The 21,137-nt window shown below is 48.4% G+C and overlaps 1 protein-coding gene across 1 annotated transcript in view; it reads right to left on the reverse strand.

Moving 5' to 3' along the window:
* Positions 1–5,403: 5,403 nt before the first annotated feature.
* The window catches only part of EXOSC7 (exosome component 7), a 36,883-nt gene continuing 21,149 nt past the window's right edge, over positions 5,404–21,137 (reverse strand). The window contains exons 4-8 of the mRNA XM_027038513.2: positions 20,752–20,917; positions 15,522–15,592; positions 10,355–10,478; positions 9,114–9,269; positions 5,404–5,646 (exon numbers count right to left, since the gene is read on the reverse strand). Coding sequence (XP_026894314.2) covers positions 5,542–5,646; positions 9,114–9,269; positions 10,355–10,478; positions 15,522–15,592; positions 20,752–20,917 — 622 coding nt within the window. The 3' untranslated portion in view covers positions 5,404–5,541. The remainder of the gene's footprint in view (positions 5,647–9,113; positions 9,270–10,354; positions 10,479–15,521; positions 15,593–20,751; positions 20,918–21,137) is intronic.

Below are 21,137 nucleotides of genomic sequence, written 5' to 3' on the forward strand. Positions count from 1 at the left end.
CCCGCCTCCCATTAGGATCCTTCTATGTGCACCAAATCTGATCCTTAATGCATGGGCAGAACCTGCAAATATCCCCAGGGAAGAAAATGGCTGATGATGGCCTGATCGCTTCTGATCTCTCCCTTCTCTGGAATTAAAAAAAAACCAAACAACTTTTGGTTTCATTGGTTTTCTCTATTGATTTCCTGTTTTCAATTCCACTGATTTCTGCTCTCATTCTTGTTATTTCTCTTCTTCTGCTTACTTTGGGCTTAATCTGCTTTTCTTTTTCTAAGATGGAAGCTTAGCTGACTGATTTTGGATCTTTCTTCTTTTCTAATAATATGCATTCAATTGCTATAACTTTCCCTCTAAGCCCTGCTTTAGCTGCATCCCACAAATTTTGATAAGTTGTGCTTACATCTTCATTTAGTTCAAAATATTTTTTAAATTTCACTTGAGATTTCTTCTTTGGCCCATGTGTTACTTACAAGTGTGTTGTTTAATCCCCGAGTATTTGGGGACTTCCCAGTTATCTTTCTGTAATTGATTTCTCGTTTAATTCCGTTGTGGTCTGACAGCAGAACGTTGTGTGACTTCTATGCTTTTACATTTGTTAAGGTGTGTGTTATGGCCCAGAATGTGGTCTATCTTGGCGAATGTTCCATGCAGGCTTGGGAAAAATGTATATTCAGCTGTTGATGAAGTAGTCTATACAGGTTCTTTATACCCAGTTGACTGAAGGATTTGTGGTTTGGTGTCTACATTAATTTGGGAGAAATTTTCGGTCATTACTGTCTCAAATATTTCTACTGTTCCTTTCCCTCTTTTTCTGGTATTTCCATCATGCCTATGTTACACCTTTTATCATTGTCCTACATCCCTTGATATTCCATTCTGTTTCTCAAGTATTTGTTCTCTTTGCTTTTCATTTTGGGAGGTTTCTATTGATATATCCTCAGGCTCACAGATTCTTTCCTCTACCATGTCCAGCCTGCAGATAAACCTGTAAGGCATTCTTCATTTCTGTTACAGCATTTTTATCCCTAGCAATTCTTTTTGGTTCCTTCTTAGGATTTCCAGCTCTGTGCTTACATTTCCCATCTGTTCTTGCATGCTGTCTACTTTATCCATTAGATCCCTTACATATTAATCATGGTTGTTTTAAATCCCCAGTCTGTTAATTCCAATATCCCTGCCAAGTCTGGTTCTGGTGCCTACTCTTTTTGTCCAAAGTGTGTTTTTTGCTTTTTAGCATGCCTCATACTTTTCACTTCATGGACAAACACAATGTCCTGGGTAAAAAGGAACTGCCAGAAATAGGCTGATGAGGGGAAGTGATCTGTGGTGTGACCAGGTCTCTTAGTGTGCCTCTCCTCCTGGACTGTGAACTTCACGCTGCTTCTCAGCTACCTGACTCCGACTAGCCCCCTCACACACATACACCCCTAGGTGAGACAGGATGGCTAGAGGGGGCTTGAGTGGGGTATTTCCCTTCGTTCAGGTCAGTTAGGCTCTGGTTAAGTAGTTTCTCCTGAGGGCAGGCCTTGTTAAGCACAGAATGTTCCGAGGTGCCTGGGTGGCTCAGTCGGTTGAGCGTCCAACTTCGGCTCAGGTCATGATCTCGTGGTTTGTGGGTCTGAGCCCTGTGTCTGGCTCTGTGCTGACAGCCTGGATCCTGTTTCGGATTCTGTGTCTCCCTCAATCTCTGCCCCTCCCCAGCTCACACTCTGTCTCTCTCTCTCAAAAATAAATAAACATTAAAAAAAAAAAAAAAAAAGAATGGAGTGCTCTGGTATATTTACAAATGGTCCTCCCCTCCCTCTCTCCCTTCCCACCTGCTAAAAGCAGGAGAAAATTTTTCTCTGAAATTCACTGTGAGAAGCAGGTTGAGCTCCTGGAGATAAAATTCACAAAAGTGGAGGGGGTAGGGAGGCTTGATGACTGGGTCCCTCTGGAGTTTTTAACTCTCAGAGCTGTCCACACTGAGCCTCCAGCAATCTACCAGTTATAATGCAGGTTTCCCTCCCCTGGGCCGGTTCCCTTATTGGTTTCCAGGAAGTTGTGGCTCTTTGTTGCTCTCTCCAATTTGGGGAGCAGTGGTTTGCCCTGTGACCTCACCGCTCTTACGCATCCAAGAAGAGTTGTTGCCTTTTCTATGTGTGTTCAGTTCTGGCATCTCCTCCTCATTTACTTCAGGTCCAAACTTCAGGGGGCTACCCCAGCAGGGAACTAGCAACAAGTCAGACCTCCTTACCAGGACATGAAATCTTCTTTTCAGCCATAGCCCTGGTCCAATACCCTCAAGACCCACTCCTATTCCCACCTCCCTGGTACATGCCAAGCCAGGTCTTGCAATTATTTTGGTGGTCACGTGTTTCTTCCAGGAGATGGCTGCTCTCCTTCAGCTAGGGGGCGGGGGCTTCTTCTGTCTGCCCAAAGCATTCAGGGAAATACTGGGGATGAAAATCCTGTCTTTATCCCAGGTCTCAGTCCCTTTCTCTCCTGACAAAAGCCCTGACTTTGGCCAAGGAGGCAGCCTGTCTCCTTCGCAGCTCTGCCAGTCATGCACAAGAACATCCTGGGTCTGAATGTCAATACCTTCTATGTAGAAGCTGCAGATCGGTCTCCTTAAACTATACTATGAACGTCCCGTGGTTTTTATGCCACACCACAAGTTGAGAGTTGGCCGACGAGCCTTTCATTCCTTTTTAAAAGGCTTTTCAGAGTTAATAGAAGCCAGTCAACTAAACAATCCTCATAATTACCACTGACTCCATGCTTCCATGTGGTAGAGCTTTCACATGACCCCACATGACCTCTCCTGGACCTCATCCCAACCCACCACAGGCAAGTTTTGGTAGTGATGACACTGATCACTGACCCACAGGGCCTTTGCTGCTATCTGCCAATGACTGGTTTCGTTTCCAAGACCCATTTGGAGGGTCTGCTTTTTTGAGGCCACGTCTAGTACCAAATGCTTAGTCTGGGTCACTCCCCAAGTCAGAGCCTGAGACAAGGACTCGTGTTTGGTAGTTTATTTGGGAAGTGATCCAACAGGGAGGGACTGGGGAGAATAAACAAGGAAGGAAAGGACTGACCACAGTCATGAGGTCATGAGGTCACGAGGCACGGTCCCACTGGCGTGTTTTGTCAAGAGTACCGAGTTAACTCTCAGAAGCGTCCACCCGAGGATCAGATGGAACAGCATGTCTCCATGGTTCCTGTCCCCGCGTGGTTGTGGGTTGCCTCAGGAAGGGTTAAGTCCCCAGCACTTTTGGGGTGCACATACTTCAAGGCTGAGCGGGCTAATATTCTAAACGGATGTATTTTGTAGGCTTAAATTTACATGCTTTGGGAGACCAAAAAAATCACAGAAACAAGACGACCAACTTAGGGGCTCAGGTCATGATCTCACGGCTTGTGAGTTCGAGCTCTGTGCTGACAGCCTAGAGCCCGGAGCCTGCTTCAGATTCTGTGTCTCCTTCTCTCTCGCCGCCCCCTTCCTCCACCACTTGCACTCTGTCAAAAATGTATAAACGTTAAAAATTTTTTTTAAAAGATCAACTTGAATATTCTAGAACACTGCATTCCCTGATGATTATTTAATGGCTGCTAAGGACAGCTCTCTTTCTGCTGGAGGAAACACTGAGTCTCTCCAGGACACTATTTTTCCAAGTCTTTGCCAGTCTCTGCCATCAGTTTTCTCCTCCTTTATTCTGAAAGCTGCAATAATCACATATTTCCAATATATGAACCTCCTGGACAGACCTTGCTCATTGGGTGTTCCATTTTGTGTGTATGTATACTTTTTAAAAATTTTGTTTTAAACTTATTTATTTTGAGAGAGACAGAGAGTATGTGAGTTGGGGGGAGGGCAGAGAGAGAGGGAGACAGAATCCCAAGCAGGCTCTGTGCAGGCAGCATGCAGAGCCCGACACAGGGCTCGAACCCACGAACTATGAGATCACGACCTGAGCTGAAATCATGAGTTGGACGCTTAACTGACTGAGCCACCCAGGCGCCCCTGTGATATGCACTTCTTACCAGGAGGGGTGGCCTTCAGGAAAGGTGGTGGCAGAGACAGATGGTAACATATTTCTCACCTCCATTTTCACCGCTCAGCCAGTCAGCCCAGTTGGGCAGTGGTCATACCCCCAGCCTGGCAAAGCCTCGTCCGTCTGAGGTCTTTAATCAGCAAGACTGAAGCTTCTAAACTTGATCCAAAGTCTGGCTGCCTCTTGACCACTGTCAATGTTCCATCACGGGCAGTCAGCCAGGAGCAGGGGCAGGAGGAGCAGGCTGATGTGTTGGGAGCACTGTCACAGTGCCTGGAGGAACAATCGCTGAAAAAGCATTTACAAAAAATGAAAACCCAGGTTGTGTTCTCGAGAGGGCGGCAGCCCCAAGTCTAGGCACTGTTTCTCTCTGCTGGACGGACCTGGCCATGCCGGAAGGTGCCATGCCAGGGCCTCTGGGACGAGTCTGCAACGGCTTCAGCTCACATTATGTTCCTTCCATGAGGCATTAAGTTCCTAACTCCTCACCCTATTTGTCTAGCCGAAATGCAGAGGGCAAATGCCATGGCTGAAATACTCGCCCTTGGTGAATCAGCTCCTTCCCCAGAGCTCTGTAAGACTGACCGGGGAGTTTCAGTTTGGAAAAAAACAGAGATTGCTCAACCTGTGAGCAGACTTAATTCTAACACACTGCGCTGTGAGTCAAATACAGGCTATGAGGAGCCTTCTGGGGCCATCAAGAATGGCCTTCCCTCTGTCCCCAGAGTGTGAAGACAGGCTGAGTAATCACATGACAACATCTCTGAAGCAGCCTTCTTCATGCTGATAAAGCAGGGAAATCTTATGAAACACCAGGGAGTGGTTACAAAATGCAGAGCAATTTCAAAACGAGTGATAAGAAAGCTGTGGCTGAGGGGCAAAGAGGCCACTAAGCACCCCGACCCTAGGGAGCTCGGCATGAATTTCTTGGGAGGGCAGGAAGCAAGAACTGGGCTTCCCCGGGACTGAGGAAGGTTCACCAGCCCGGCAGAAGCCACGGGTATGTATCTGGGGCATATGCCTCCCTTCTCTCCCTCAGAAGCACCACATCCACAAGAATGAACCGTGTGTGTGTTTTTCTTGTTTTGAAAGCCCTACAGGGGAAATATTTTTCACAAAATACATTATCATAAGCATTTCCTTTAAACCACTTTTCTGGCAGGCCCTTATTCTCGTGTTTGTGTTGTTGTTTTGAACTCCTGCAGCAGGAGATAAAGGAGTCTCCCTGGAGAGGCACGACCAGAGAATTCCCCCCTCGGACCGCAACCCTGGGCTCAGCTGCCATTGGCTAGACGAGGGCCAGACGTTCCGGGCGGTCACCGAACGGCACCTTGGCTTACAGTTGAAGAACTCTAGCCATACCAAACCGGACTAGAAAACAGACTTTAATTTTACACGTACGAATGTCAGCTCAGGTTTACAGCGGGTAAGAAAAATATATACAAACTGCGGCTTAAAAAAGGAAAAGGAAGAAACACGCAGCCCGTGTTTGCACTGACGTGAGTCATCCCAGGAATCCGACTTTCTGTCTCTTGGGCCCCAGGCTTTCCTCCTTGTGTAGAATGCTCTGCAGGGAGGCGTGCAGCACCTTGCCCACTCGCTTGCCAGTCTGCAGGGCAGAAGAGAGCACACACCCACTTGTGAGGCACACACACCCAGACCAGGAGAGCTTCCCTCGCTGCCTGCCAGCCGTCCAAACTATACCGGCTCCATCTGCCTTAAGGGACTTTTATTTAATTAAACAAGTCAATACAAAAACATCCCCCAAACAACAACAACAACAACAACAACAACAACAACAACAACAACAACAACAGAACAGTTACCTTCTGGAAAAATCTCATACTAAAAACAAAAACAAAGGAGAACACCTACCCCCAGGCCCAGGCGGCCAGCAGGAAGCAGCCAAGGCTGCCTCAGCCATTAGCTCCCGCTTAGCACTCCCGCTGCCATTACAACTAGCAGCAAAACCATCAAGCAGACCTGGTTTTGGTTACTGCCGAGTCCTGCTGCCCGGTGGGGAGAAGGCAGAGGGAGGCCACAGGGAACCGAGAGTGTGTCTAATGAAGGAACAGATGGCTCTGGGGACACGTTTGAACAAGCAGTTTCTCATTCACCTGCCACCAAATCTCTAAGCAGGACTGTTCAGAGGGGACCCAGCTGATACCTGGGTAGGGTCTCCGGTATCGCTGCCATGCAGAGATGCTAAAAGCATGGGATGTCAGGAGCAAGACGCATCAAAAGGTCAGACAACCCGCAGACTTCCTAATTAGCCCCCACACAGGAGACACGAGGGGGCCCCTCAAAAAGAACTCACTAACATACAAAAATCTTTCTTTATGAAACTGTTTTCTGTGTCTGAGCTCATGAATAAATTTTTTTAATGTTTATTTTTGAGGGGGAGACAGAGAGAGAGAGAGAGGGAGAGAGAGAGTGAGCAGGGGAGGCGCAGAGAGAGGGGGACAGAGGATCTAAAGTAGGCTCTGCACTGATAGCACAGAGCCCGACGCGGGGCTTGATCTCATGAACCAGGAGATCATGACCTGAGCTGAAGTCAGACGCTTAACCGACTGAGCCACCCAGGCGCCCTGCTCATGTGTATTTCAAGACTATGATGAACCAACCACAGGTCTCCACGTCGTCAAGTCTTCCACATTCCCATAGAAGGTTTCATTCAGTTGTGCTGCCGGTTCCACTCTCGGCAACGTCAGGGAGAAAGATACCCAGGCCTAGACCCTCGCCTCAACCCTCCCAGTTACGAGGAACTTCTCCCCTGGCCCCTAACTGGAACACAGGATGAGACTCCAAGTATTGCCGGAAATTCATGTGAAAAGGTCTCATTCCCAAAATGGGAAGTGTTCACTTGCATGAGATGCAAAGTCAGGGCTAAGGACCAAAGTGACCAGAAAGGTTTTTTACCGTAACATGAGAGAAGGAGAACATGTCAGAGTCGATCAGAGAGGGGTACTGATTACTCATGTGAATGAAGGTGAGGGACGGGGTAAGAGGGGACGGGACAGACAGGACACTAGGACTTGGGAGGTCTGAATGTGAATGGCAGAGGCCAACCCCCCACCGATGTTTTAAGCTTCACAACAGGCATTTCTGGATTGCTGCTTCCCTGGGTGAGGCCAGAGCAGTCAGACAGGACCACGGGGCTACGGTTCCCCCTGAGCTGGGTCTGCAGACCTCATCTGCCGAGCCCCGGAGGAGGATGTAGCTTGGCTCACCAGACAGAGCTCTGGCTCTCCTACCAGCCACGGCAGGCACAGCCTACCTGGTTTGTAGGGTCAAAAATAGCTCAGTGTGGCTGCAGGGGTGCCAGGGCAGCCCTACAAGTGCACAGTCTGGGTGTGAATCCTACTGCCGGCATGACGAGCTGGGAAACCCACAGGCAACTTACCTATCTGCTACATGTCTCAATGTCCACGTCTGCAAAACCAAGGATAACAACAATGGTTGCCCCACAGGAAGGCTAAGGACTAAATGACAATAGGTTGGGTGCCTAGGTGGCTCAGTCGGGAGGAGGCATCTTGACTTTGGCTCAGGTCATGAACTCGTGGTTTGTGAGCTGGAGCCCCACGTCGGGCTCGCTGCTCTCAGCCTGTCAGCACAGAGCCTGCTTCGGGTCCTCTGTCCCCCTCTCTGCTCCTCCCCCACCTGCGCTTTCCCAAAAGTAAATTAAAAATAAGTAAATAGATAAATGACATAATATGTTTAAAGCACTAAACACAGAGCACCTGACACATAGTGAGTGCCCGATAAATTGTCGTGATTCCTTACTGCTTTTCTTGTTTTACGTACCGGGATTCCCGTAAAATTCTCCTGGAAGAGGTGGGGGAGAAGAGCTCCTTCCAAGACAAGGTTTCAGAGCCACTTGTCTAGAGAGGCAGAACTTATAAAGTATTTGAAGGGTTTTTGTTTTAAAAAAAAAAAAAACTAACCAATTGACCAACCGGCCACGAAGAATCCCCCTGCCGTGCGCGGCGAGAGACACCTGAGCTCCGGGCAGACCCACGCCACGACACTGCCGCACCCCCACGCCCTTGGGGACCGTCATGGGGCCTCACAACACGGCCAGCGGCAGGCACCCTGACCACGTTACGCTCTCCCTGAGATGAGCTGCCTCCCAGCCCGGGGAGTCTGTCTTCACGCCTGAGTTCTCGACACCGTGCACACCGCTCATTTTTGCTTTCAAATAAGACAACAGAAAGAGAAAATGGACTTTAAGTGCTTAGAGCCTTCAGTGCAAAGTCAGTGTTTCCAGGCGTGAAGGAAGAGTGGGCGTGGCAACCTTGCCTGCTAGTCAGCCATGACCTCTGGGCGTTGAGTTGTGACGCAGTACCCAGAGCAAAAAACCTGGGTCTGGCCAACTCTGTTCCCGGCAAGTCAGTCAGTCAGTCGGTCAGTGTCAGAGTCCTCAAAGATTTCTGGAAAGTCAAGGCGGACGTGGGGGAAGGGGAGTCTGGGAAGACACAGGTGGTCCCTGCCACGGGGGCCTTTCAGGCCTGTAAGGGAGACACACGCATCACCCCAATGGTTGGTGCTGCCTGACAGCCTGAGACCCGTGGGGAGTGACCCACCCCGAGGCAGTTGGAAGGATTTCCTGTCTGTCTCCTTTTGAACACTTCTAGAGCCATGAAGACATGGGGAGACGGCATCCTTCAGCCCCCCGGCTCTACCTTTTCTCATTCCCTTCAAAGGACAGGAAGCAGTCAGGCGGGACCCCAGTTCCCTCATCAGATCGCAGAAGCCTGGGGTTTTAGTTACAAGCGATTCCACGTTATCAGTCCAACACACTCATTCGTTTCATCTAGAACCACGGAAATGTGAGATCAGAGAGGGAGAGGACAAGGAACGATCACTGACAGGTTCCTTACCTCCCAGTCCGGAGCCCCCCACGGCGACCACCCTTTGCCATGTCAGTAGAAACCAGCTCACACCAGCTGTTCTCCCAGCTCTAAGTCTGGGGTCAAGGGCGCAAAGGCAGAATTCCCCTGGTGTGACCAAGGGGGTAAGAAGCGGCAGCAAACACTCCCAGACAGTGCCTGCACCTGCTTCAGGGCCAAGCCTCACCTCCATCATCTCGAAGATGCTCTCTGGGTCCAGGCTGCCCTTCCCCACTTTCCTCATGCATGTCACGACTCCCTTGCTGGTCACGGACACCAGCAAGCTGGCCAAGGAGCAGGCCTCCTCCTGGAGAGTAGCATCCACTACATGCCGGTAGCCAATCTGCAAGGTCAGAGTGCACACGCGGGTAACACACATCCCAGATGCCCACCCTGGACAGCCTCGTGGAGGGAATATCTCCACCAGCAAAGAACCTGCACTGCCCGTTCCAGATCTTATTTTAGATTCTGCTCATATGGAAAATGCCTGAAACAATGTTCAGCAATTCTACCACGGGCCACTCTGCCAGCAGAACAACCAAAGCATAAAAAGGAAACGTGGGGTGGGAGTGGGGTTAGAGCCATAATTCAGAGACTATCCAAGTGAGGCCACCAAACGTCTCCAACAGAGGGGCCCAGGGAGAAACTGACATGTGAGGCCACACAGATGTTCCACTGAAGACAAAGATGAATCAAGGGGGTGCCAGCTAAGTCACATGCTCAAAAATGAGTCAAGTGCAGATGGCTTTGGCCAGTCCCCACATTTCACCAAAGCCCCAGGCTCGTGAAGTGACTTCAGTGGAATTAAACCTGACCCATACAGTCCTGTTTTTACATGAATCCTGTGCGGAATCAGGGACAATCTCAGCCAACGCAGGCCTGTCTGCACGGCCTTGGGCAGCGCCAGGTACACAGCAGCATCAGCCAGAGCTTGGGCTCCACGGGCCTCGGTGCTAACGTAAAAGCCACACTTGACACAACAGATGCCCAGATCCTGCTCCAACCCCTCATTTCACAGATATGGACACTACAGCCCACAGAGGGGGCAGTGTTCGCCCTTCAACCTCCCTGCTATTATTCTTCCAGCCTAGACCCCCCAGAATTGAGGGAATTAAGGGAAATGTGCACACAGGGTATTTCAGTGAGATGCCTGGTATGGAGGAGCTTAACAAACTCTGGCTACTATTACTATGAACCCCCTCGTGTCCCCCTGCGACTCCATCATGCCTTCCAATTAAAACAAATAAAATAAAAGGAAAAGCTGCTCATATAGTGGCTTCTAAAATAACCAAATTACTGGATTTGGATTAAAGCTATTTCTATATGATTTGTGAAGCTGTAACTTCTCAATCTACTAAGTAACCTTAATGGGTTGGGGTTGAAGGAGACTCACAAGGAAGTCAAAAGCCGTCAGATACAACCACATACCTTGCACAGGGTGACAATGCAGGGGACATTCTCCACACTTAGCCGGATGCAGTCATAAGGGTCATCCGAGAGTTCAATATCCTTGGACCCTTCTTCATCCTCTAGAACCCGAACTCTTGGTATCCTAGAAACAGAAGCCCAATCAAAATCCCCACTTACTGTGAGGAAGAGAGAGAACTTCTTTTTCTTGAGACTGACAACAGGGGTCAGAATTCCTGCGCCTCACAAGATGAAGTCACACTCTGCTTGTACTTTATCATCCTCGTCCCTACCATCCCTGCCAAGAGTGCACAGGCAACACTGGAGAGCAGTGGAGGAAGGAGGTCTTTTTAAAAATAACACTTGGTCAATCAGATATGCACATGGGGGGGAAAAAAAAGGAATCTTGATCCCCGCCTCATACCATATATAAAAATCCATACCAAATGGACTGTAGAGATAAAGGGGAAAGACAAAACAATAAAGCTTTTAGAAGAAAAACTAAAAACCTAAAACTAATCTTCATCATCTTGGCGTAGACAAAGATTTCTTAAACAGGACACAAAAAGGGCTTACCATAAAGGGAGAAAAAAAAAAACAAACAAAATCCGATAGATTCAATTGTGTTGAGAACTGTGAACTTCTGAAGAATCATAAAACCTAACACACAGATTTCTATATTGTGCTGTTTGTGAACAAGGCAAAGAATCTTAACCTAAGAGTGAATCCCTTCATGCTTAAATTACACAGGGTGTGAGGGACTTGTTAGGGAATGTGATGAGTTATTATGTGATCAGTTATATGAGATTCTTCTTGGTTTTTACCTTGTTACTTTCATGCAAAATTCATTTGTTACTCAGAAACTCTTCTTTGACATTGGAGGCCTTTGTATCCAAGATATTCTGAATATGTAAAATTATGTGTGTCAATGGAATACACTACAATAAAATAATACCATATATCTGGATAATCCTCTAGAGTTTATTGGAATCCTTCCACATTTATTATTTCATTGAAAACAAAAAAGCAATGAAATAGATAAGAGTTGGACATTTTAATTGCCTGTTACTCAGTTATGTTCTTCAAAGACAGAAAAAGACAAATGAAACCATGGTCAATGTTGTCCTCCCCCGCCCCCCCCCCCCCCCATCCTCAGAGTCTAACACACTAACTGCCACAAGGAGGGACTCATTTATTGCCTAAGATTTAATTACTTGTTCAAGGTCACAGGCACTAACAATTGTTGGAGCAAAGACTAAACGCAGGCCTTCGGGCCCCAACAGCAGTGTTTGCTCTGCACCACTGCTAACGTAACAGCATCTGCCTATATAAAGGCAGAGAAACTAGAAAACCAGAGAAGAATAATGTACATGTGTCTGTATTTTCTCTGAAACTGACCAACCTGTCCACTTTTAACATGTTGGCAAGTAAACAGATGACGAAGATAAAGCCTGGGTCACTAAGGACTTAGGCAAGTGCTGAGGAGTCCCTGCCCATAACTACCGTCAATGTGTCCATCTGCTCTATATTTAGAAACACATTTGTCCAAATTAACATATTTAGACCCATGGAAGTGAAGACCATGTTCTGAAAGGTATTAGGAAGTGCTACTAACGCTGATGAGAAAGCCTGGGGGCTAAGAGAGCATCAATAGCTAACATTTCATTATTCTGGAAAGAGCTACTTAAGCTACTAGAGACATTCCCAAAGGGGGGAATGTCTCCAGAGCTGTCTAAAGGGATAAACCCGACCTCTTGATTTCATTGGCCAGGGCCTCTGTACACAAGCTGCATTTATTGCTAATTTTTTATCTTGACTAAATGGATATTAGAAATGAAATGATCTTCCCACATCAGGCTGATGTTCTACTTTCAGAAGAGCATGCATAATCAGCACTAAGCAGAATGAGACATTTTCTCAATGGCCCTCTGTACAATGTTTCAAAATTAATTATTATGTGGATCCTGAGAAACTTAACTGAAGTCCATGGGGGAGGGGAAGGAAAAAAAAAAAGAGATTAGAGAGGGAGCGAGCCAAAGCATAAGAGACTCTTAAAAACTGAAAACAAACTGAGGGTTGATGGGGGGTGGGAGGGAGGGGAGGGTGGGTGATGGGTATTGAGGAGGGCACCTTTTGGGATGAGCACTGGGTGTTGTATGGAAACCAATTTGACAATAAATTTCATATTAAAAAAATTAAAAAAAATATATATATATATATATATATATATATATATGAACTTCTGTTTGTCAAAAGACAGCATTTAGAAGTTAAAAAGAGAATCCAGAATGGAGAAAAATATCTGCAAACATGTGTGTGTGTGCATGTGTACATATAAGCGGACATATTACGTAAAGAATTCCTACCAAACGTAAAAGACAACCTAACAGAAAAATAGGCAAAAACCCTGCAATGGGGACTTCATAAAAGAGGCCACTAAAGTAGTTGATAAACATACAAGATATTCAACTTAAATATTCATCAAGGAAATGCAAATTAAAACAATATGATACCAAGAGACACTCACTAGAATGACGGATATTAAAAAGACAAAAAAAAAAAAAAAAAAAAGCCCACAAGTTGGCAAAGATATGAAGCAACCCAGGACGCTTATACAACACTGGTGGGAGTATCATCCAGTAAAAGCACTTTAGAAAACTGTTTTGCAGTGTATCTACTAAAACCAAACACAGCCATGCCTTATGATCCAAAACTTTCACCCATACCCAACGGAAATGGGTAAATACGTGCAAGAAAAATACAAAAATGTTCGTGTTTGGAATAGCCAAAAAAACTGGAAACTGCCCAGATGCTCATCAACAGCAGAATGGATAAATCAACTATGGCACAGTCACACAATGGAACAGCAGGCCGCGTAGAGCAAACTACGACTCCGGGCCACAATAATACGAGTGTCTCAAAACATCGTGCTCAGTGAATGAAGCAGACACACAAAAACACCACACGGTATGATTTCATTTATATCAAGGACAAAACCATTCTATTGTTACAGGACAACGGTTCTCCTCAGTGGGTGTAGTGACTGCACAGGGGTGGAGGGTGAGAGGGCTTCTGGGGGCCTTAACACGTTTCTTAAGCTGGGTGCTGGAAAATACATTTAACCCACAGAGTTCATTCATCTCTGTCTGGGGTGGGGGAGCCAGGGAGGAAGAGGCGGTCCATTCAGCTACCGTGATAGAAACAGCGTTGGTGCTTTTCCCTGCTCCTCTAACAAAAGCCGTCGATGATTCCAGCCCTGTTGGCTATCCCTACACAAGACAACATCCACAGCAGATAAGCCGCGGCCAGGGAATGTCCACAGGAGCCAAGGAGTCCTGCTAGGGTCTGCCCTGGCTCAAAGTCTCCGTGTCAAGGGTACCCAGAGTGGAAGTACTAAGTAACATCCTATTTGAGCAAGTCAGGTAATCCATTTGAATTTGGGTCAGTTATGTTAACACACACACACACACACACACTCCTTCCTGACACTTTGGCCACAACATAGTTCAGCGGAAAGGCTACAGAAGAGCCTCTGTCCTTCTAAAGGACACGAACTGGACGTATGGTCTTTCCATGTATCAGGGGACCTGATGTCTCACATGGTCCACATCCCTTGCTATTTGCAGGGCTATTCTTGTTCTGGGGACAAGACTCCTGGCTACACCCAGGACAGGTGTCCTCCCCAACTTGAGCAGCTGGGTCTTACCATCCTGGGGCACAGCTTGCCCAACGCTTCCCCCCACAGCCAGACACCCTCGAGCCTTGTCTGGTTCTACTCTCTCTTTTTGCCCTGGTGCCTGTGGAAAACCAGCTGACAGATGGGGAGTGCTTTCCAAAGCTCCAGGTCCAACAGATGGCCACTTCCTTTCTTCTCCGATAGAGCACGAGCACAGGCTGACACAAATGCCCCTGGTACTCGGGCCCCACGGTGGCCACAAGTGCGTGGCCCGCCTCCTGACTGGTCTCAGCCAGGGGTCTAGAGGCACAGCTTGGGGTGGGGGTGGGGGGCTCCACAGCTTTCGTTCTTAGCAGGTACTCCATCCTGCAATGTCTCACCTGATTTTACTTAACTTTGTTTTTGTTTTCTTCTGAATTACCCAGGTAGTCTAAATCCACCATAGAAAACCTCTAAAATACAGATGAATGTTAAGTCGCCTATGATGGGAGCCCTAGAAAAGAATCACAATGACCATCCTGGGACATATCCAGACATATTAAATATACGAGTTACCAAAAGTAAAATTCAAACAAAACAAACAAGATGAGAGGTCTGTGTTTAATGACTGGCTTTCTGTATTAACAAACTTCTAAAGAGGCTGCTGTGCAGGATTTTGATCCCCTATGTTGGGACACTCCGGTTGTTCCCAACTTGTTACCATTACAAAGAGGCTGTGATGAACATTCTAGAATAACACCCTTGCCTACTTATCCAATTAACCCCTTAGATGATAACCCTAGAAGTCTCTAACCCTCATTTTCTAAACCCCACGGTCCTCCACTCCCTCAATGGCTCTCTCGTGGCATGAACGTCACCACCCATGCATTTATTTTTGAATGCTGCAAACCGTCCTCAAAGAAGCTGGCACGTAGAAAGGGAGAAGGCTACAGGATCAAACGGTTAGAGGGAATGCCAACTCCAAGAAGGCTGAGTGCCTCGTCCCTTGCTGCACATCTGGCCGGGGAGCCTAACCACAGTGGCGTAACCACTTCCTGCTCTTAAACCCAAATGCAGGCTGCCGCCCTGCGTTTAGAACATTCTTGTGTCCGATCGGGGAATATGTGAGCACCTACTCTGTGTCAGGCATTGCTAGTGGTGGCAGGGATGTAGCAGACTGCACAACAGGTGCAACCCATGCCCCCAAAGTTCTGTACCCAGTAACAGTATTTGGACAGTCGACCTCTGGGTGGTTTTCACTCCATTTGCTTCTCTGTGGTTTTCTAACATTTTTCTACATGGGACATGGTTACTTACGAAAATAATAACATAAAAAACAAATACAGAAATATATGCATATATTTAGTTTTATCTTGTGAAATCCGGAGCTTACCATTAAAGGCCACCATTTTTCATGCTAAACCCCTTGTCACCTTCCCCTGGAAGCTTTGGTAGAAGTGTCCTGAGTCTTCCATCACAAGTGTCGGCTGGGGTTCTCCGCAGGCCCACGGGGCTGTTTCCAGGAAGACTCACCTTGTATTGAAGAGAGCAGCCTTTACAGCAATGGAGATGGTATCGAACAAATTCCCGCCACATTCCAGCAGCTAAGGGAGGCAGGGAGTGAGGTGGGAAGAAAAAGCAGGGGTCATTTCTTACTCTAAGTATTATCCTAATTAAAGGACACTGGTTCCTAAGAAATACTGACTGAGCATTTACAAAATGAAGAAAAGAACAGGCGGTTGCTCTCCTGGCTGACACTCCAGGCGTCACCCTAATTGCAAGAAGCACCTGGAGGCCGTGCTGGCCTGGGCCCCACGGCTGAGGTCGCCGCTGGCATTGGCTGTGGGGCCACCACTCAGGCCCTGGCTTGCAGTGGATCTCCTCTAACTGGCCCCCCAGCCAGCTGGGTCTGCACTCAAGGAGGAAATGATCACCTGCATTTTGTCCCAAATGGCTCCTGATTGCGGAGCCTGGTGGCTACTTACCAAAGGCAAGTGGGTCCTAAGCCTGGGCCTTCCAAACCCGACTCAGAATCTGGCACATTTCCTTCACTCGCTGCATTTGTGCCCAGGGCAAATCTCTAACTTCCCTTTAAGCTCGAACCTCAAGTGCAGACAGCACCCTTCCCACGATGCTGCATAATTACTGCTTATTAAAATATGACCTCCCCTGACTCCCCACTCCACCCCGCCAGCCCGTACTACTGCCTGGCTTTGTCACAGCAGCCTACTTGCCTAGCATGCAACTAGCCCTTCTCTACGCTGGTTCAGACACACTGCCGCACAGCGGAGAGCTCCAGCTGGACTCCTGAGTCAGACTGTCTGCTAGGATCCCCATGCTCACCGGGCAGCCGGGAGCTACCTCAGCGCTCCGCGCCTCATGAAGGGCAAAAATCACAACTATGTCACAGAGTTGTCACCAAGGCGGAAGGAGCCGGGGCGCCTGGGTGGCTCAGTCGGTTAAGCAGCCGACTCTTGACTTCCGCTCAGGTCATGATCTCACGGTTCATGGGATCGAGTCCTGCGTGGGGCTCCGTGCTGGCCATGTGGAGCCTACTTGGGATTCTCTCTTTCTCTCTCTGCCCCTCCCCAGCTCACGCTCTCTCTCAAAGTGGGTGAACAAACTTAAAAAAAAAGAAAAATGCAAGGTGAGACCCTGGCATGTGTACTCTAGTCTCGAGGTGGCCCTGAGGATCAGCCTGGGCTGAAGGCCACCGTTTCACACGCCACTCTTCCACAGCATCTACTTTATGCAGAGAAAGTGCTCCAGGAGCCACAGGGCCCCCCAGTCGGGAAGGACCCTGGAGAGCCCATCACCCACCCTTACTTGGCAGGTGGGGACACAGAAGCCCTCTCACTCGTGCACAGTGGCCTGATACAGACTCTGATTTTCAACATTCTGGCTTATCGGCAAGAGATGAAATCAAGAGGGCCCCCCAAAGGGCAGGTACCAATCAGCCCGCCCTCCTCCATGGATGCGAGGGATGAGCCCGCTCCAGGCCTCAGGTCCGCCTGCCCAGGCTCCTCAGGCTGTGCCACACGATGGGGTAAGCCAGGTGGGGCGCTGCGAGGCTGACGCTCTTCTCCGCAGCTTGCTGGCCACATACCTTCCGGGATTCAGTTTCCCCGTCAGGAAAGCAAAGCCACGCTTCTCTACTGGGTGACCGTGAGGATTAAATGAGATCACATCTTTACCATTCCTGGCACATAACGGGCTCGAAGGCCCTACCTTCCTCTCTCGGAAGCCAAGCGGCTGCGGCCTAGCAAGAACCTTTCTGCCAAACACAGTGGTACAGCCAGGAGGCAGGGGAGAGTGGGCGCGATATGAAGACCCAAAGCGGCCCGACCCGGTGTCTGAACAGGCCCGGCAAGCTAGGAGAGAACGGGAGGTGTGGGACGTCTAGCGTTACAGAGAGCCTGGGCCGTGGTCCCGGCTCCAGGGCGAAAATCCCTCCTATAACAGAGGTGGGGAAGCAGCAGAAGTGGAGAAGAAGAGGACACACCTGGTCACAAACACACCTTCCCCTGTCAGGTGCACAGGTTCCAGAACACTTCTTTTAGGGGAAGAGCACAACTTATGCTGTTGGCCTTCGGGAATGAGGGGTTTCTTTTTGACGTCTTTTCTTTTTTTAATGTTTATTTATTCATTGTTTAGAGAGAGAGAGAGAGAGAGAGAGAGCGCATGGGAGGGGCAAAGAGAGAGGGAGACAGAATCGGAAGCAGGCTCCAGGCTCTGAGCTGTCAGCACAGAGCCCGACGCGGGGCTTGAACTCATAAAGAGTGAGATCGTGACCTGAGCTGAAATCAGACACTTAACTGTTTGAGCCAGAGGGGTTTCTTTTCACAAGGCAAACCTCCAAAACCGTAATACTGCTAGGACGCACAAGTATAAAACATGTCTCCCCACAAGACACCTGCTCCTCCTGGACTTCCCCTCAACCATCCTCTCAGACCCCCGGGCTCAGCACCTCCCGGCACCACACATAGCCAGCTGCCAGGTGCTGCGGTCGCTCCCCCGCTCCCCCTGCCTTGCCCAGGCCCAGTGCCATGGACCACGTGCCAGCCTCTCATCCCCACTCCCGGGGCTATCACAAGACAGCCTTGTGACGGTCTCCCCACCAAAGGTCGCCTGTATACTGTCAATGTGACAGAGTCCTGATAGTTCTCCCACTCGGAGTCACAAACCAGGCCACTGAAGGAGTGCGAAGCGGAAAGAAGAGGGAAGCGTCCAGGAAGTTACATTTCTAGTCTCATAAAATACCCCAATGGAGGTAAAAAGAATAATACTGGAAGTAGGTGGTTGGTCTGACTGTAATAGGTTCAAGTAAAGGCACCTACACTAAAAGCATAAAAACATGGAAAGTTGCCCAGCGAATATTTGGTTGAAAGATGGGCTCTGCCTGAGGACTATCCAGACGGGTTGGTAAAAATACATCGAGATTCACTCACTTTTGCAATTCCAGTGACAAGACTGGATTCCCACCATCTTGCTTCAAACATGGACTTGATGTATTCCGCGTATTTTTAGATGTAAAAGATAAAACAAAAACCCACGCGTGCCTCGCACGCACGAGGCACATTCCCATCAAGGCTGAAAGCAAACATTTGCTTTCACAGAAGTGGAAGCCTCCACAGATGCGAATTACATGAATGACAAAAACGGATCTACCTCAATAACAGAATTTCAAAAACTGCTTTCCTAATTCATTCAAAACTTTTCTGAGGATGACAACATTTCAAAAGATCATGTCTTATTTCCAAAATAAGACAGAGCCTGGAGAAAAAACAGGAGAGAAGAAATCCAAACGCGAGGAGTCTTAAAAGGAAAGGTCTGCAGGTGACGGGGACACAGTGTGCCACTGAGACACCTGCTAACCATATATTCCCCCCACCCCACCCCCACCCCTGCCCCGTGGAAGAGGGCGCTGGTTCTAAGCTGAGACAACATCCGATATTCATCCATCTTGCACAAGCCTTCACTCAGAGAACAGGTCTCTTGACTAAATCATAAAGTGGATCAGGACCCCTCACCGGGCCAGCCTCCTATAAAAATCACAAGCGCGGACAAATTCTGACGAGGAACAAAAGCAGGATCGCCAACGGACAGGTGCAATGCACCACAACACGCCTGCCTTTAGCTTCTTGGGGAGGAAGGAAAAGAGAGAATGTTCCTCAGACACAGGGTGGAACCTTACAGTTCGTACCATGGGGCTGCACCTCCCCAGGCAGCTATGAAGCCCGCCCCTTATCAGTGAGGACTGGAGGCTGCCGGCTCCCACCTCATCACATCCAGCACCTGCAAAAGTACTTGCTTAGTAGGAATCACACTAAAAGGTACATCCCGCTTATCGGACATGAGGAGAAGCAAACGGACTTGTCATTTCATTATTTTTACCCATTAGTGTCAGCGTCCAGAACACCCCTAACCTGCGGGACAATGGTAACCACTGTTACCTTTTGGCCAGTTGTGCTTCATCCATTATCAAATTAATTTAAAAGTATCCAGAAAGCCGCGCCCTGTTTCATGCAGGGCCAACATTTGGAGACAGCCAGGCTCTTCCTCATCAAGAAGTTCCCTCTCAGTCCACGGAATCTGCTTTATCTCTAGATTCATGAAAGAATCTGTTTGGTTGACGGCCTAGCCTTGTGACCTCAGTCTGAAGGGGAAGATGTAGCCACTCATCTCAAGGTTCATGAAATTTCACTAAAAGGAATAAACAGACCCAATGAGAGCCTGCCTTACACGAATAAGCACGTGGCACAATTAATCACACCGTCCAGGGGCCAAAACCAGGCGAGGAGCATTTGGGAAAACATCAGCAAGGAAATGGGAGATTGGCCTAGAGAGGCTCCTGTAGGAGTAGACTCGGGGGACAAGGCTGCAAGGTCTCAGGGTCCTCCCCTGGGAAGTGAGGAACACACCGAGGGTGGGTTCCATGGTACTTTCAAGGGAGGATGGCTTGGTGAGGTCAACAGCAGGCACAGGCATTAGAGACCCAGCTTTGAGTGCCAACACCACTACTCACGAGCTGAGACCTCTTGCGCTAGGTCACTCTGCCTCCCTGAACCTTCGTTCCCTCACCTGTAAATGGGGCAATAGCGCCCGCTCGCTAAAGAGTCGTAAGGGCTAAATGAAATGCATAGAAAGAGTTCATCCCCATTCCACGTAGAAGAGTACGCCAACTTGTCTAACTTCTGCCTATAACTTCTACCTGATAGCATCTAGAAAGCATCTCTTGTTTTTTATTTCTTCCCTGATGAGCTCGGTGGATAATTTTAGGTGCTACCATGATATGACTATGATTTCACTGTAGGATGGTATTATATATACAATACGTATGTTGTATTTAATTTACAAAACTCAATACAGGGGTGCCTGGGTAGCTCACTCGGTTAAGCGTCCGACTCTTGACCTCGGTTCAAGTCATGGTCTCATGGTTTGGGGGTTTGAGCCCCGTGTCAGGCTCTGTGCTGGCATCACGGAACCCGCTTGAGATTCTCTCTCCCTCTCTCTCTGTCCCTCCCCACTTGCATGCATGTGCACGCTCTCTCTCTCTCTCTCAAAATAAATTAATAAATAAATAATAAAGTTTTACAAAATGACAAAAATAAAACTTTACAGGACATCATTCTTTTTCCATCTAATCTCACCCTGGAAGTTGAAAGCATCCACCTGAAGAGGGCAAAAGCACCAGAAGGAAAGTAGGCCAACCAGTCTCCAGCAAAAGCAGAGAGTGTGGCCGTTGCAGCAACATGATACGTACCAGCACGTCCACATAGAGAATCCAGCAGTGCTCCCGGGGACTGATGCAGAGGGACTTCAGGTCAACGCTGCTCTTATTGTTAAATATCCGGTAGAGGGTGTTAGCAATCTCCGTGCCAAGGTCATCACCTCCCCGGCCTTCAAATTCAGGAGTCGCGTTGGCTGAACTACATAGAAGGGCAAGAGAAAAGCTGCGTGAGTCTTTTCAGAAACAAAGAGCAGAGGCACACGGCTTTGTTCCAGTTTCCTTATGGAATGTTGGACGGGCCAGCGGCTGTACAAGAAAAGTCACTGAAGTGAGGAGAGGGTGGCACCTGCCACTTTTCCAGCCTCCAGACACACGCAATGAGCCAGACTGGCACGGTGCCCTGGATCTGTCAGTGTGTG

This window comes from Acinonyx jubatus, chromosome A2 (genome assembly GCF_027475565.1).
Source record: "Acinonyx jubatus isolate Ajub_Pintada_27869175 chromosome A2, VMU_Ajub_asm_v1.0, whole genome shotgun sequence".
Classification (NCBI taxonomy): domain Eukaryota; kingdom Metazoa; phylum Chordata; class Mammalia; order Carnivora; family Felidae; genus Acinonyx; species Acinonyx jubatus.